Here is a 17321-nt window from a genome sequence, read left to right as displayed (position 1 = left end):
TCGGCCATACAGTAGAAAAAAAGAAGAAATGTTTAAATTTTATAAACTCAAAGTTTATAAAATATAAACTGTCTTTAGGTAAAAGACAAAAGGATTCAACCAGTCCAAAATGTTGTGCATAACTTATTAATTCATACGATATGAAAAAATATGTTACTTGTTATTGTAAAATAATTATTTCCATAAAATACATATTTTTCCAATTTATTATAAGAGTTTATGAATATTTATTAAAATTACTTTCTAATAAATAATTAATTATATCAAGTCGTTGTTAGTATGACCTTTAAGATCATATATTAATTAGCAATATAATTCTAATATGACTATTGAGCATACAAGATCTTTCACGTCGATGGTGGGGTTGTCGATGAGGACTTGAAAGGAGAGGGCGACGGGTGTAAGTTCATATGCTCGATGGTGGTGGCATGTAGTAAATAGAGATGAATGCCAATTGTTACAGATAGTGTTCAACAATGGTGAGAGCAAACTCTCGGAAAATGCAATATATAAGGAGAGGAGTTATTGATTACCTAAATTAGTAGATTAATTTGAAAAAGAATTAACCGAAAAATATGTTAAACGACAATAATACCCTCATTTAAGTTTTTAAAATGATCGACTAATATTGAGTTTATATAATCACAAAATACATGTTTGTCTACAAATGAAGCTATATTCTTTCTCTCTCTCTCTCTCTCACTCTCTCTCTCTCTCTCTATATATATATATATATATATATATATATATATATATATATATATATATATATATATATATATATATATATATATAAAGTGTAATAATAATAAGACAAAATTGCAAAAATTGTCCATGTGATATGCATTTTTTTAGAGTTTTAGTCAAAACCAAGACTTTTTTGGATTGATGGTCATTTTGAGCTAGTTTCATTGCGTTTTTGGTCCCTGTGAATAGTGAAATGACTGTAATACGCTTGGGTTATTTACTTTTCATTTATTTTTCATTTCTTTCATTTTTTTTAAATCTGAATATTTATTTATTTATTTATTTAACTAATTAAAAAAAAATAAAACTTTCTTTCTTTCTTTCTTTCTTTCTCTCTCTCTCTCTCTCTCTCTCTCTCTCTCTTTCTCCAACCGTATACCCCCATATCCTTCTCCTTTTTCTTTTTACCCAAGATGAACACTTCATCTTCTTCATCTCTTCCTTCTTAATCTAAATTCCACATCTACCCCACCAAGTTATCATCTACAACAACCGCTATAGCCCAAAAATCAGTTACATTCGATGTTGGTAATACCAACAAACTCGAATTACATGAACTCAATCTGGGTTCCCCTGTTTCTCCCTTACGACCTGGACCAGTGGTAATCAACCCACCTACATCGACCCACCATCTTCTCCATACAACTACATCGACCCACCATCTTCTCAATACAACCATTATCACCATCTTCATAGCAGCAAGAAACCAACCCCCACTCTCGATTTCTTTCACATACAGATCTACAAACTCGATTTCATTTTCAGTGGACCTTGGTCATGGATTTTGAAGATTGTTCTCTGGAGGTGACAATAAAGATTAACTAAGATCGATAAAGTAAGACACCGATGTTGAAGGCTCAAACTCAATCCCACTCACAACCTCTAATTAAAGCACTAAAACTCAATCCCATTCAAAATTCTTCACCTGTAATAACCCATTTAATAGAATCCTCCATCGATTGAAGGCTCGAAGCAAACACCTTGAGAAAGCAAAGGGTAGGTGTAACGAGTGTCTATATCGGTTCCAAAAAGAACCTTAGACTGTCGGTTGTTAAACATCAAATAGGTGACGACCATTGAGGTGCCAACGGCGAGGATTCTGGGCCAGATTTGGGAGGCAGTGAAGCACAAATGAAAGGATTTGAGATGGGATTAGTCGGAGTTTGGAGACAATTGTGTTGGTGTTTAGTTTCAATTACTAGTTTCTTGAGAGATGAAGATGGACAGATTATGTAGCCCTTCTTTGAAGAACAACAACCAAGGAGATATGTGGGATTAGGGTGGAGGAAATGGAAGTGGTTGGCAATGGATGGTGGCGGCGGTGAGCAGCGATGGACGGTAGAGATGGAGGTGGAGGTGTTCTTGAGATTGTGCGTATGTGTTCTTGATAGTGTTAAGTGTGTGTTTTGAAGAGAGAGGGAGACAGAGAGAGAGAGAGAGAGAGAGAGAGAGAGAAAGAGGGAGAGAGAGAGAGAGAGAGAGGTGGGCCCCATAATTTTTATTAATAAATTTTTTAATTAAATAGCAAAAACCATAAAAAAAAATGTATCAGAAGAACATTTTAGTCTTTTCAGTTTTCTGAGGGACCAAAAACGCAACGAAACTAGCTCAAAAAGACCACCAATCCAAAAAAGTCATGGTTTGAACTAAAACCCCCAAAAATGCATACCATAAGGACCATTTTTGCAATGTTGTCTAATAATATAATACTTTTTAGACAAAATTTCACAAATGGTCCTTATGGTTTTGATTTTGTCCACAAGCATCCCTTATAAAACATGTTTTGCTTTTGCATGGAAGGTCTTTTTTTTAAAAGCAAACCTTTCACACTAATGGTGTTTGTGGTGGATGTCCGTTAGATAGATTAGTTGAATTGAGAAAATTTTGGATTATAACTGTTTCTAATATTTTGTGAAACTTTGCATAAGGACCATTCCTGAAACATTACCGAACGACCATTTATGAAACTTTATCTAAGGATCATCTGTGATACTTCACCTAATGACCATTTGTTTTTTTTTTTTTTTTTTTAATTTTTTTACAATTTATATATTTTAGTTTTTTTTTTCTTTTTATTTGATTTAGTATTACAAATATATCTTCATTAATATATAAACAATTTTTGCTATCTAAATATTATCTAAATTATTTAAATTACAATACACCATTAATTTTTTTATCTAAAAATATTTAAAATATAAAAACATCATTTTTATCTATTTTTAATTTTTACGTAATATTATTTTTGACATTTATCTTTACTTTTTCTTATACAAATATACTTTTTTATGAAAATATTATGCATTATTATAAACAAATATGTATATAAAAAATAATAGTTCATTGTTATTTTGTTTTAAAATTATAAGTAGATTGTTTTGACTTAAAGGTATAAATATGTTTCTGTTTTGATTTCATAATATAAGTATCTTGTTATTTTCAATTAAAAATAAAGGCCAACAAATAATTAATTGTATGGGCTTTAAAATATTAACTGAAATAGAACCAAATAAAATTAAATTAAATTTGTTTAATTGCTTTGGATAAAACCATAATATAAATAGCATACGGTAAATTTTATATTGGTTTGTTATAAACTTTTGATATTTAATTTAATAAATTTTTTTAGTTTTCTCATATTTTGAATATATTTCTTAGTAAATACAAAAGTTTTTCAAAGAAAAATTAAAAATCGTCTATTAACTAATAATAAAATGAATCTCAATAATAATATCACATAAAAGTTAAAAATAAATAAAATGATGTTTTTATACTTTTAATATTTTTAGATAAAAAATTAAAAACAAAAATATTTAATAATGTATTGTATTTTAATTATTGAAGTTTAGCAACAAAAAGTATTTATATATTAAATAAAATATATTTGTAATAGTTGATAAATCAAACAAAAAGTAAAAAACTAAAATATAAAAAATATGAAAAAAGATAAAAAAAAATAGTAATAAATGATTATTACATGAAGTTTCACAAATGATTCTTATGTAAAATTTACTCAAGTAAAGTTTTATAAAATGTCAAAAATGGTTTGTAATGGATATTCATGACCATTGGTGTGAGCAAGATTTGCACTAGAAGGATCATTTTGGCGGAAAAAAGTTTGATAAAGAAGAAAAAAAACAGCCTAAGACATGCGTGATGTTCGAAGTAAATGCCTCCACGCGCCCCTGTCCTTCTCCTCCCATCATCGACACTAATAAAAAAATCAAAATAATAATAAAAAAATCAAAATAAAATCAAACTTTGTCCCTCCCTATAAAACCCCTTCCGTCTCCTTTGCCACTTCACAAACATCCTTTGTCTCCCTCATCAACAAATCTTTATCCCGAAACTACCCCTACCTCTCTCTCTCTCTCTCTCTCTCTCTCTCTCTCTCTCTCTCTCTCTCTCTCTCTCTCTCTCTCTCTCTCTCTCTCTCTCTCGTTAAAATGGAATCTCTGAGTTGCAAGAAACGAGTCCGTTCTGACTCAGACGAGTCGGGGTTTGACTCAGTCGAGGCCAAAAGAATCCTCCTCGACATTTTGGACGATTCAGATGCGTCCACAGTGAATCACGACCTTGACTCGTTCATGAAGAGCTTTCAAGATGAGATTTCTCCGGTGCCGGAGTTTGGCGCCGGAGTAAATTCCGAATCCCGGCCGGAGCTTGGGTTTCTTTTTGAGGCGTCGGATGACGAACTCGGTCTTCCACCGACCGAAACGGATACGGATACAACTCTAACCGCACCGGAAAAGATGAGAGTTTTGGCTGAGTCGGTTGAACTCAGTGAGTTATGGGGTTTAGATGATCAGATCTCAAACTATGGTTCATTCGAGTATGAATTTGGTTATGACGATGTTAATGTTAGTAATTATAGTAACAACGGTGAATACGTGGCGTTAGATGGGTTGTTTGATCATACAGATCTAGGTTTTGGTTCGTCGGATCTGTCATGGCGGCCGGAAACTTTGCCGGCCCAGTGACAGGGATCGATTTTCCGGTTAACTCTTTTAGAATATTGTAAAGTTCTTTCATTTATTTTAAAAGTTAAACAAGAATCGTGTTGGAAATTATTATATAAATGTACACAGTACACACAACTGATTATGAAAATTTAGCTGTCAGACATAGCTAATAAAAAAATTAAAACATGACAGTTTAGTTTAATAATGTAGCCGATAAATTATTTAAAATATATAATCAATGTAAAGCATATTTAATTAAGTTCTTTTTTTTATAAGTACTTAATGTTAAATTTGGTAGAGGTTTAAAAAAGTTAAAAGGTCGGTTTAATTAAAAAATTAGCTTATAAATTTATTTTTGTTCGTCAAATAGAACAATTTAAAAACTCTTGAAGTCCAAGCTTTTTATGCATATTTGTAAAAAATTATTCATTTTTGTCCTTTAACCATTTTTAATCTTCACATGTCACCACACCTTTGCCCTCACCACCACCACCATAACATGCACAAGGGTTTACCCTTAGAAGCAATCATCACCATCTACTACAAACCTCTAAATTGCCGTCACCACCATAAATCTAGAAATCACACACACAAACCTACCTCCAACACCACTACAACCCTCAAAAAACCAAAAGACAAAGTAAAGATGGCGAAGGCTAGGGTTTGCGACGAAAATAAAGGTTAGGTGTTGGGGTGGAATCAAAATGGAAAGACAAGGGGGTTTTTGATTATCCGACGAAAGGTAGGAGCATGGCCTAGGTAGTTGTGGTGATCGGAAGACAATAGTGGTTGGTAGGGTTTGGTGGCGTAGGAAAGGCGGTTCCATCGGTGTACATATCTAGAATGGTAGGGCTTTTCGGTTTTTTCGACACATGGAGGAGGGTGGCGTAGGTAGCTAGGTTGTCGGTAGACAAGGATGTTTGGTGGGGTTTGATGGCGAAGGGAAGATGGTTTCACCGGTGTGTGTAGATCCAAAAAGGTGTTTTTGGTTTTCTGACAGTCGAGGATGGTGGTGGTGCATCGGTTTCTTGTGAGAAAAGGGAAAAGGAGTAGAAAGCAAGAAGGTAACCGACCAAAGGGGTGGCGACCTGCTGTAAAAGGCAAAAAACGACTAAAGGGAAACAATGAACAAATATTCATAAAAATTAGACATTAAGTCATTAACGCACAAAAAATCATCACAAAGACAAAACTTGAAAACTTAAAAGCATTTATGTAAATAAACATTTACTTTTTTTTTTGTCCAAGGCCAAACGGGTCGAAGAACCCACCAATATACCTTTTTCCGTTTACAAGTACTTATCAAAGAAGGATCGTGTATCCATCGGTACAGAAGTGCCGCCTCAACATAGGAGCTGCTTTCTGTCCACTTGACTCCCTTCACCCTTAACGACACCATTCACATAATTTTTTTTATAACAAAATAAGTTCTATCAAATTTTCATCCTCCTTAGCAAAACAACCAAAATCAATTTTTTTACTAAATAAGTAGTATAATTTATGATTAATTTTATTCTTTTTAAAATTATTATAAACACTAAAAACATATAGTTTTAACTTTAAACAATTAAATTATATATTTTTACTTATAAAACCAAATAAAAACATATAAACTTTATTTTATATTATTAAAATAGATAAATCTAGTTACCATCGTTACATTAAAAATAAAATTACGAATTAAAAAAATGAAAACTAGATAATTATTTATCAAAATTTAAAATGAAACTTGCGAATATGATTCATGATAATTAGCACGAAATTGAAAAGGATTAGAAACGAAAAGTTAAAGACTAATTATAAAGTATGTCAATATATATTAAACTTTCAATTTTTCATAAATATTTATGTTTTCTTTATCTTTTTTAATTGAAATAGTACTAGATTTTTAAGATGATAATATTATATGGCATAAAACAATACAAAATTAAAAATTTCCATATCGCATAAAACCAAAAAACAAAAGATTGTGAGCATGGTTGTGGCGGTGGCCTAGGTCACGACAATAACTAAAGAGCTCCGTATGTGGTATTCAATCTAGCTGGATCGTTCTAAATATATATAGAGATATTAAATATTTTTTTATTTTTATTTTTATAAATCCTCATATTCAATTAAATAATGATAAATATCATTATAATATATTAAAATATCATTAAATGAACATTAAATATGATACATGTCATTATTTAATTGGGTAGAAAAATTTATAGGAACAAAAAATAGAAAGATATTTAATCTCATATAAATATAATTTCGAGTGTATGAAGGTTGTGGGTAAAATAATAATTTATTAAAACCGATGGAACTATTTTGAAATTACGATAAAGTATGGGGGCATTGTAGTAAATTAGGAGGTATTTACTTTTAAAATGGTGGTATTCTTTTTGTGAGAGAGACAAGTTACGGATTATCCTTGCCGGCTTCTTTTTATACAAATATAATAATAGTGTGACGAAGAGTAATGCCAACTGCCAAACCCGGTTCAAGGGGCGATACTCTATAAAATATAAATATCTATTTAAACTATTTATTTGTTTTTTTCTGTTTCTGAATATTTTTTTTATTAGAAATCATAATATTAGATATATAAAAATTGATTTCAACATCTTAATTAACATGATTAGACTGGAATGGTGACCTCATGTTCCAACCAAGAAGATCAATAGGCTTTTCACGTCGGGAATTGAATAGCTTTGTGTGGATTTATAGAGGTAAATATAATAACTGAAAAACTAAACCGAAACTAAATTAATGGTAACCAAACTATTATAACATAATTATTTTTTAACAAATTGTTTGGTTTCAGTTTGTCGATAACCGAAAAATAATGGTTAAGTTTCGGTTTATAGAAAAACCAGTCTAGCTGAATCGATTTTTAAAGATAATTATAACTATCCTTCTTAATAAATAAAGATATTTTTGACACATGTCATATTTTCATTTATTTTGCCACATGTAATTTTGTGGTTTTTTAAAATTAATTTTTCTTTCACATGTCATTTTATGGTTTTTTTTCATTTTATTAAATTCCAAATATTATTTAAATGCATTAAAAAATGCATATCAATTTTATTAATGAACTTTCTTTTTAATTTCAAAATTACTAAATTAAAGATTCATTAATTTTATTTATTTATTTTATATTATTTGTTTAAATTTAAATGAGAAAAACAAAAATTTTAATTTTTATAATTCAATATTTTTTCATTTTTCTTATAAATTCAAATTTCTCAAATATTTAGAATTTTGTATTTAGTTTTTCTTTTAAATAAACCCATTTAATAATAGGTCTTACACCTAGCATATAATATATTAACTATATTTAAAATGAATATTAAATTGATTACTAACTTAGATGTTGCTTGTTTTTTTTAATTTAAAAGAGCATCCTAACTATTAAGACACAAATTACGCATATACGTTTTAACTCGCAGACTGTTTTGCTAGAAGAGTATATACTAAAAAGTTCTTTGCACCTTCTTTTTTGAAGGAGATGGGCAAATCTCTTCTCAACTTTGAAGACATCTTCAAGTTAAAAAAACGCATACACCATTTATTTTGTCTTTTCCTTTATTGTTTGCGCGTATGCATTTTCACAAAAGATAAAGCTTAAATGTGTCCACATTTCTTATGCTTTTGCTTCTTTGTTTGATTTTACTTATATTTCTTGCCACAGTGTAGTAGTACATAAAACAAACCATATATATATTTTTCTCCTTTTGCTTTTTACCTTCCATTGAATTTGTTTTATTTTTCTGGAACTGTAAGCGAGTTCCATGAGGATTTAGGCAATTCAAAATTAAAGGTGATGATGTTTGGATGCATGCTAATGTTTTAATATTCCATTTCATGTCATATAAATTTGGTTTATTTAACTTCAATTAATCATGTATTTTATAGTATTTTTTTTTCTTTGTATTATCCTATACAATTGTATTTTATTATTGAGACATTTTTTTAAGTTTTTAAAAGATAGTTTTTTTTATGCATTCTAGCAGACTTTAAATAAATATGTTAGGGAATCAGACATACTTGTCAAGAATCAGAACATATTTGATGCCACTTGCCAAGTTTTGATGACCCCTTATCATGAAGAAATGTGGATAACACACAAAACTAAAAAAATACGCAAATAAAAAACATATTATTTATGTGGTTCGGTCAAAATGACATACGTCCACGAGTAGGAGGGTGTATTCTTATTCATAGAGTTCTCAAACAAAGATTACACGTACGACCAACAGATATTCGACCTACTCATTAAGGATACAAAATACACTTTCAAATGACTAACATGCATCCCTATTTATAGACTATTGATCAGACCTAAAACTCTAATGGTCCAAGCCCATTAATTCATAGGCTCATGAAAGGTGTCAACCAATCACAATCCGTCATGCAGCGGCTTCTAGAACCTTCATCCTTGAGATACATCACATTGGCATCAACAATCCACCACTGGCACATCAGGTGTCATTGCATAACACACCTTGATACTTAGTGACACATTCTATCACTTTGTTGCACGTCCAATGCATGACATATCGTCGAGGTACCATGGCGGCACATCAATGTGACATCGAGTGGTGCCTCCTGTGCATAGAACGTCTTGAGTTGCTATTGAGTGACACATCCTATGCTTGACACTTATTCGAGGTGTCATTCTCTTGTCGAGTTGCCATTGAGTGGAACCTCCTTTAATGCCCCCGTCTTCTTTTAGATGCTCCATCCCAAAGAGTGGCATCATATTTGAGGAGTGACATTATATTCAAGTGTGCCATCATATCCAAATGTGTCATCATATCTAACCGTGTCATCACATTCAAGTGTGTCGTCATATCCAAGTATGTCATCATATTCAAGCTTGTCATCGTATCTAAGTGTGCCACCACATTCAAGTGTATCATCATATCCAAGTATGTCATCATATTCAAGTTTGCCATCGTATCCAAGTGTGTAATCACATTCAAGTGTGTCATCATATCAAAGTGTGTCATCATAATACTCAAAATACTCAAGTCACATTTAGCAAAATGTATGATTGTTTTGAGAGAAAAATATAAAAACTATTTGAGAGAAAAATGCATTATGTAGACTTTAAATCTCAATTTATTTTATCATAGTGCAAACTTTTAAAAGTATATATATATATATATATATATATATATATATATATATATATATATATATATATATATATATATATATATTAAAATGAACTTTTTTTCTTCTAAGAATATGGTCTAGATTTTTTTACTACTTGTTTGTGATTAGTTTTTAAGTTTAAAAATTCTTTTTGTAAATGTTTTTTTTTAACTTTAACTTTTGGGGGCGAAAACCAAAAGTTATTTTAAAGTGTTTGAGTTGTATTTCGTAACTTTTGAATGTAATTTTACCTTTTAAAATGTTAAAGTTCTTAAAGAAAAAACACAAATTTCTTAGTTTTGAAAAACCTTTTTTTTTTCTTGGCAAAAAGCTACTTTGAAAATGATTTTTATTTCTCAAACATCTTAGGGATGAGCGTGGGACAGAACCGGTACAGATACGTACCGTTCCCGATTTCCCGAAAACCGAATTCGATCAAAAGTTAATCCCGAATACCGAACCGAATTAAAATCACCGGTACCAGGAGTGGTACCGGTCTTCGGTACTAGTACCGGTACCGGCGGTACCGAATCCCGAATTTTGTGTATTTGGAGTACCAAGTACCGTCCCATATTTTTAAATTCAGTACGGTTCGGTACCGATTCTGGAACGGTACTGGTACGGGATCGAGATTTGGGAAAAACTGTTCATCCCTAAAACATCTTTTTGAATGTTTTGATCTTTAAAAAAAATTAAAAGTCAAAAAATTATTAGAAAAACAATCCAAAACACACTCTAAAAAACAAAGAGCTTCTTAATATCCTTAATTCCCAATTAGGCCATTATGAAGCCGGCAATGGCCAATTAAAAAATTAAAATAATGACCGAGGCGAGAAATACTTAAAAAGGGTAAGAATACGAGTCTTTTGTATTACTTCTTCGGCACTCGGCAGCCGGCAAGTAAAAACAAGCAATCGTTACTTGTTCCATACTTCCATTGCATCTTTCATCCTCGGCAGTCAAGCTATTATCGGCTTCAAGGCATCAAAGCGAAAAGGTCTACCATTACCAATACCATTCCACAAGCAATCCTAATCAAGTGAATAATTTCCAATTCTCTTTTATAAATTTATGTTTTTATTATTTTTTTTTAAGGCTGAGGCATACTTTGTAGTTTGTAATGATTATCAAAATCCTTTGGTGTTAGTTTTGTTAATGTTAATGATTTTATTATTTTAGTGTTGGATGTCCGTTCGGGATGGTAAAATAAAATAAAGGCATTTGTTAATGTCATATTATTTTATTGAATGATAATTTTTGGGTTCACATGGGTCTTCCTTCAATTCTAAATAATTTACTTGACCTTTTATGAGTTTTTTTGATTTTCGTAATACATGCATTTTCTTAATTTTAGTGGTTAGTTTATAACAAATTAGTAAAACAGTAATTTTTCATAGCAATGTAATTTATGTTGCTCACATTTTATAGCAATTAGGGGTGAACCCACATTTTATAGCAATGTAATTTATGTTGCTCACATTTTATCGCAATTAGGTGGTGAACCACGCTCTGCCTGGGTCGGAAAGAAACAATTATTTTTTTGTATAAAATTTTCAATATAATACATGCATATTAAAAAATGAACATTTATTTGCAATCTTTTTTTAGAGATAAGGGTTGTATGATTGTCTACTCAAATTTTGAGAGCTTGAACTTGAGGCCTCACTTATGGATTTGCACTAATAGACAAACAAACGCCGGCTCCAACAATGACATTCAAAGCATTCAACCTCTCAATAAGCTTTTGCTTCTTCTCATCATAAGTAAACTTCTGCAGATTGTATCGGAAACAATATACATACAACCAATAAGATCCTAATCTAAATGTTTTCAATTATCTAATTTCATATAAACCCTAAAACCCTAAATAAGCAAAAAAGAAATAAATGTTACCTTGCTCCTTTGTAGGTTCATATGAGATTTCTTTAGGGTTAGATCAGCATGAAAAGTTGCATGCACCTATTTGTAAACCTCTTCAATGTTGTCTGCTTCAACTCCAACCTTTATTTATTCAGAAAAGCATGCACATATTTGTAAACCTCTTCAATGTTGTCAGCTTCAACTCCAACCTTTATTTATTCAGAAAAATGTGTCTGATAATTCTCTGGTTCGTCTTCTATCAAATCCTGCATTCAATCAATAAAACATATAAAATAATTCACTTCATTTCATTTCATATCTATTCATATCACTTTAAACAGAATAAAAAAGAGTGCATACCTTCACATAAGAAGCAACATATCCCCCATAAATGTACTTGCGGTGAACATCAGCATCAAGTTTGTAACGACCCAAAATTGTAAGGTAAAAATTTTATTTTTAATTCAACCAAAACACTAATTATCTTTTAGTCAAACACTCATTATTCTTTTCTAGTTATTCAAAAGTACTTTATAAGAAAACAATTATCATAGTACAATCCTAAAATCATCATAATGCGGAAACATGGATGGATGCGCTGCGATCAAGTCGGGCCCTTTCCTTTTCGAACCGAAAGTACCTGAAAACATAACTATAAAACCGTAAGCACAAAGCTTAGTGAGTTCCCCAAAATACCACTTACCATACCATTGGGACTAGCCCTCACACTGGGCCCAATCCATATATTAAGCCCAACCCACCATAATGGGCCTAGCCCTGCCAAACCAATAGGCCCAACCCGATCATACAAATGCAAAAGTCACAAAGATAGTTAGCACCTATATAACATACAATGGGCCTAGCCCTCCTAAACCATGGGCCCAGCCCAACATACAAATGGGCCTAGCTCGTCATACAATAGGCCTAGCCCAACATACCATGCAAGAGTCACAAAAACATATAACATAACATAACCTAGTGGGTCGACATTAGTGCCTTCGACCCATGAGTACAGTGAGGAGACTCACCTCTACCTGTTGAAACACTCGAATAAATCTCTAACCGCTGGTCCGGAGAATCCCCACGCTATCATCATCAAATGACATCCAATTATTAATTGGGTTCCGACCCATAACCAATAGTCTAAACTACTTAGCCCATAACCAGGGTAAAAGACCATTCTACCCTCTGTCTCATTTGGCCCAAAGCCAAGGCCCAACTCAACTACTCCCAAGTCCTAAATCCTAAAGGATATTCCAAAGCCCAATATAGCCCAATCTTCCAAATTGTGCCCAAAACCCATCATAGGACTAAATCCAGAGGAGCCCAAAAATACAAACCAGAAGCCCAAAATAGAAATCTAACGTCCCAACAAGGCCCAAATTTAGAAAACCCAAACAATGCCCTAAACCGAGAATTCCAAGCCCAAACGTCCATCTGCTGAGTACATGGGGCGTACTCAGCTCGTACGCTAAGCGTACTCCGTCCGAGGTCAGTACGCACATCGTACCAACTGGGTACACCTAGCGTACTCCCCATACCACCTTTTCACTCCAATAAGCACTTAATCGGTTGAGACCTCAATCCAAACTCTCAGATCTGATCCTAAAGGGGAACTTATCATGTAAAGTTGGCAACTTTACACTCAAGCATGGCTTAAAGGGACTCAAAAGCTCAAAAAGAGCTTAACATAGGTTTTAATGCTTGTGTGGACCAATATCTTCCATAAAGTTGACATTTTTATGAGCATGGGGACTAAATGGAGCCAATATCTATCATCCATAGCTTCTGGAGTATATCAAAAGCTCACCTATAACTCAAAAGTCTCAAAAAAAGTGCAAAAAATACACCATAAAATAGATCTAACACCAAAGATCATCAATGTGAGAGCTTTTTACCTCCAAATGATTGCAAATGAGAAGGTAATCTTGGATCTACAAGCTCAAGCTATCCCTTCAAGTGTTCCTCTTCTTCTTCTTCTTCACACACCACCAACAAATACTCTTTTACGCTCAAAACTCACCAAATGCTCTAGGTTTTCGATTTCAGGGTAATGGTAGATGGAGGTTGGTATAAAATGTCCAAGAGATTATATAATGATGCTTAAATAGGGTGTAAACCCTAAAAATTAGGGTTTTCATCTGGCTGGAGTACGCCCCGCGTACTCCCAGTATGCCCAACGTACTTCATAAAGTACTTGTGATCCCTTCTGCCTAGTACGCCTAACGTGCTCCCTTGTACGCCCTGCGTACAAGGCTTAGCCTTTTAAACCACCAACTTTCGGAGGCCATAACTTCTTCATTCTTAGTCTGATTTCGATGACCCTTATATCCACGGAAAGGTAAGAAGAAGCTCTACTGTAACATCCCGAAATTCAGGTACAACTATTTAACCCTTCTCTTTTGTCAAGTTGTCAAATTTAGCCCTTGAGTGGAAAATGTTGCAAATGAGTACGTTGGGTGTACTGGAGAGTACGATGCGCGTACTCATGCGCTTAAATTGGACGCGGACTCGCCTAGGTACGTTGGGCGTACCCAGGGTTACACTGGGCGTAGCGGGCCCAGATGCAAACCCTAATTGTGGCTTGTGCACTATAAAAGGAATGCTAAGGCCTTATCCTCAGCCACCATATCAGAGAGTGAAACCCTAAGAGAGCATTTCCTTCATCCTAAAGCTTGTGTGTGAGTGTTTTGAGCTAAAAGTGCCTTTGTGTGTTAGTGAAGAAGAAGGGGAGGTGGAGCTTTACTTAGAGGTAAAAAGCTCAGAACTTTCCTCTTAATTTTGGTTTGCTGTTGAATGGTCCATTTTTAGGGTTAAAGTCCTAAAGGTGGAGACTTTATGAGCATAAGGGACCCTAGATCTCTCCCATTTCAGTGTTATATGTGTTGTAGATCCATAAAAATCCCAACTTGGTCGTTATTATGGAGTCATGCTTGAGTTATGGGCTTTTAAGTGTTGAAAATGGAATGATATGGGTGTTGGTGACTTTTACAGCCATGCAAAGGCTTAAAGTCAGCGACTTTATTGATTAAGAGGCTTAGGGACAGTCAGATAGAAAGTTGGACGTGTGTCTTAACCGTTTAAGACCCAAAATCAAAAGGATTCTGAAACTTGGAGTTACGCAGGGCGTAATCCCAATACGCGCAACGTAAGGGGTCGCGTTCCCCGATTCTGTGAAGTCGTCGGGTACGCCCAGCGTAACCCGGAGGGTTGACTTTTGTTGACTTTTAGGGTTTTGGTCAACATTTGGACTTTTGAGTCAGGGAGGGGTAAAAAGGTCTTTTACCCTTCTGTGGGATTGTAGGAATGGATTTAAGCTAGCCTTTGAGAGCCATTATTTATTAGCATTGTTTATGTGATTAGGCGGGGGCTAGATCAGTGTTCTCGTGTGTGAGATTATCCGAGATACTCGAGGTGAGTCTTCTCACTATACTATACCTGGAAGGGTACCTATGTGTGACCGGAAGGTCTTATATGCTATGAGATGTATGTGCTATATGCTGATATGTGATATGTATGTGTTATTTATGCTATTTGTGATATGTACCGAAAGGTTAAGAGGACATGGACCGGAAGGTCAGAAGGTTACGGACCGGAAGGTCGATACTGGTAGGACCGGAAGGTCTACCGGGATTCGGGACGGAAGTCCCTTGAGACACTTGGACCGGAAGGTCCCACAGAGTTATGGCTTGGAAAGGCGTATGTGTTGTATGTGATATTTTGGGGAAGTCACTAAGCATTTATGCTTACAGTTGTTGTGTTGTGTGTTTCAAGTACTAGCGAGGACCGTGGGAAGGCGCCGACATGATCCGTACACACTGAGAGGATTTATGTATTTGAGATCTTTTGAGATTATGGGATTTGTTTTTATGATGACATTGGATACAGTTTGTTTGATGTTGTTTTGATGATTGAAAATATGTTTTAAAAATGAAAAATTGTTTTGAAAATTTACGTTGTTACATCTACATTTCTATCAACTCATCATTTCCTTAAAACTTCCCGAACTAAAATCCAAAATTCATAAAAAGCCCAAACTAACACTCAACTGATATACCCCTTGGCTCCAAAACATAACCAAACTCCCAGATCATCTAAATTACATTACCCACACCTAAATGGGTCTAAATATCTTTTTCCCAAAGGACCTAAGCCTTATGATAACCGATCTTCGGGTCACATCCCCGAATTAGGAAACGATTTGGAATAGGGTGTTAGAAAGTTGCTTCCCATCCTTGTTAAATCCAACAAACCTCTTTTCACGGTGAGGGATGACAATTCTACCATCCACTGCTCCCTGAAACATTTCGATTATAACATTTCACTTTAAATTTTGCTTAAAATAAACCAATCAATGAAAGTGTTTCGCGACTTGTTGCACATATTTACCTTGAGGGCACCAAAAACATGACACGTTTAGGTTTACTAAATTTCTCTTTCACAATTTCTTTTTTATTATTTCCATCCATTGATTTGTTGATGCTACTTTGTAGTATCTTCTGTTTTTTAATTTATAGTAGCAACATACATTAACCACAATGTTAGGGGAAATTTAGTCTTTTTAACATACAAATCAAGTGGATGGTGTTGCAACTTGTATTGCTTACCTCATGACATTGAAGTTGCTTAACATCTAAGCCAAGTGTGAAATAGTTACAACTGTACCCATGTAGTGGATTATTGTAAATTAGTAATTAATATAAATTATATTTTCAGTTTAGATTATATTATGAAAATCAAAAGTTAAATCCCTAACCTCAAGGTTCACAAATTCGGTGATTGGGGACCAAAAGAGAAAACTGAGGTGTCCTTGTCTATAACAACTTCAAATTTTAGTTTATTAGGTAAAGGAGCATTTTTTTTTTGTTCCTGTATTTATGACATATGACCCCATGGTTTTAACCATATGAGCCATTTTTTTCTGATAATAAATGCAAAGCCAGCTGAAAAAGAAAAAAATAACTTTAATGCAAAGAATGTGGTATGGAACGCCCGATATTCTAAGGTATTTATTTAAATTTGGTTATTTAATTATTTAGAGTTTGGGCCTTCAAGTCATTGGACCTTTTTCATTTTGGTTTTAGGGTGTGTCGTATGCAGGGCGTACCACCCTATGTATGTTGGGCATAATGGAGTAAAAAGGACGCGGATGCCATGCACGTACGTGCTGCGGACAAGGAAGTACGCGCAACGTACGTGTCCAGACCCCAAAACCCTAATATTTAGGGTTTGCGCACTATTTAAAGAACATTATGTCCCAAGGATCTTTTCTATCGGCCTCCCTCTTGTTCCTAATCAGCCTCCATGAAATCCTAACCCCGTTGTTGAGTGTTCTTGAGCTTGGAAGGTCTTTTGAGTGCATTTTGGTGTGTTTTGTCCCATTTTCAAGAAAGAGAAGGTTGGAGCAAGGTGGTGGTTCAAGGAGAAACTTGTAGATCCGAATTATCTGCTCCATTTCAAGCTTGTGCAAGGTATAAAGTCTTGATCTTGATCTTTAGAAGCTTAGATCTCCTTGTTTAAGCTTTTCGACCCTTTTTGGTCCCATAGATGACATCTTGTGGTTCATATCATTTCAGAAGCTTAGAGTTGCCACACTTAGTGTTT

General features: G+C 33.7%; 1 protein-coding gene and 1 pseudogene across 1 annotated transcript; one reads left to right on the top strand and one right to left on the bottom strand.

Moving 5' to 3' along the window:
- The first annotated feature begins 4193 nt into the window (after window positions 1-4193).
- LOC111916843 (uncharacterized) lies at window positions 4194-4727 on the top strand. The gene has a single exon (XM_023912497.2). The coding sequence runs from the start codon at window positions 4194-4196 to the stop codon at window positions 4725-4727; it is 534 nt and encodes a 177-aa protein (XP_023768265.1).
- A 6796-nt stretch (window positions 4728-11523) lies between these two features.
- LOC111916834 (60S ribosomal protein L5-like) lies at window positions 11524-16121 on the bottom strand (annotated as a pseudogene).
- Window positions 16122-17321: the final 1200 nt, after the last annotated feature.

This window comes from Lactuca sativa, chromosome 8, assembly GCF_002870075.4.
Source record: "Lactuca sativa cultivar Salinas chromosome 8, Lsat_Salinas_v11, whole genome shotgun sequence".
NCBI lineage: Eukaryota > Viridiplantae > Streptophyta > Magnoliopsida > Asterales > Asteraceae > Lactuca > Lactuca sativa.
The sequence above is the reverse complement of the archived record's forward strand: the minus strand, read 5'-3'. Positions and strand labels throughout refer to the sequence as shown.

What these genes read in the sequence shown, in the direction of transcription:
- LOC111916843 (XM_023912497.2), top strand. Translation starts at nt 4,194, where the DNA reads ATGGAATCTCTGAGTTGCAAGAAACGAGTCCGTTCTGACTCAGACGAG.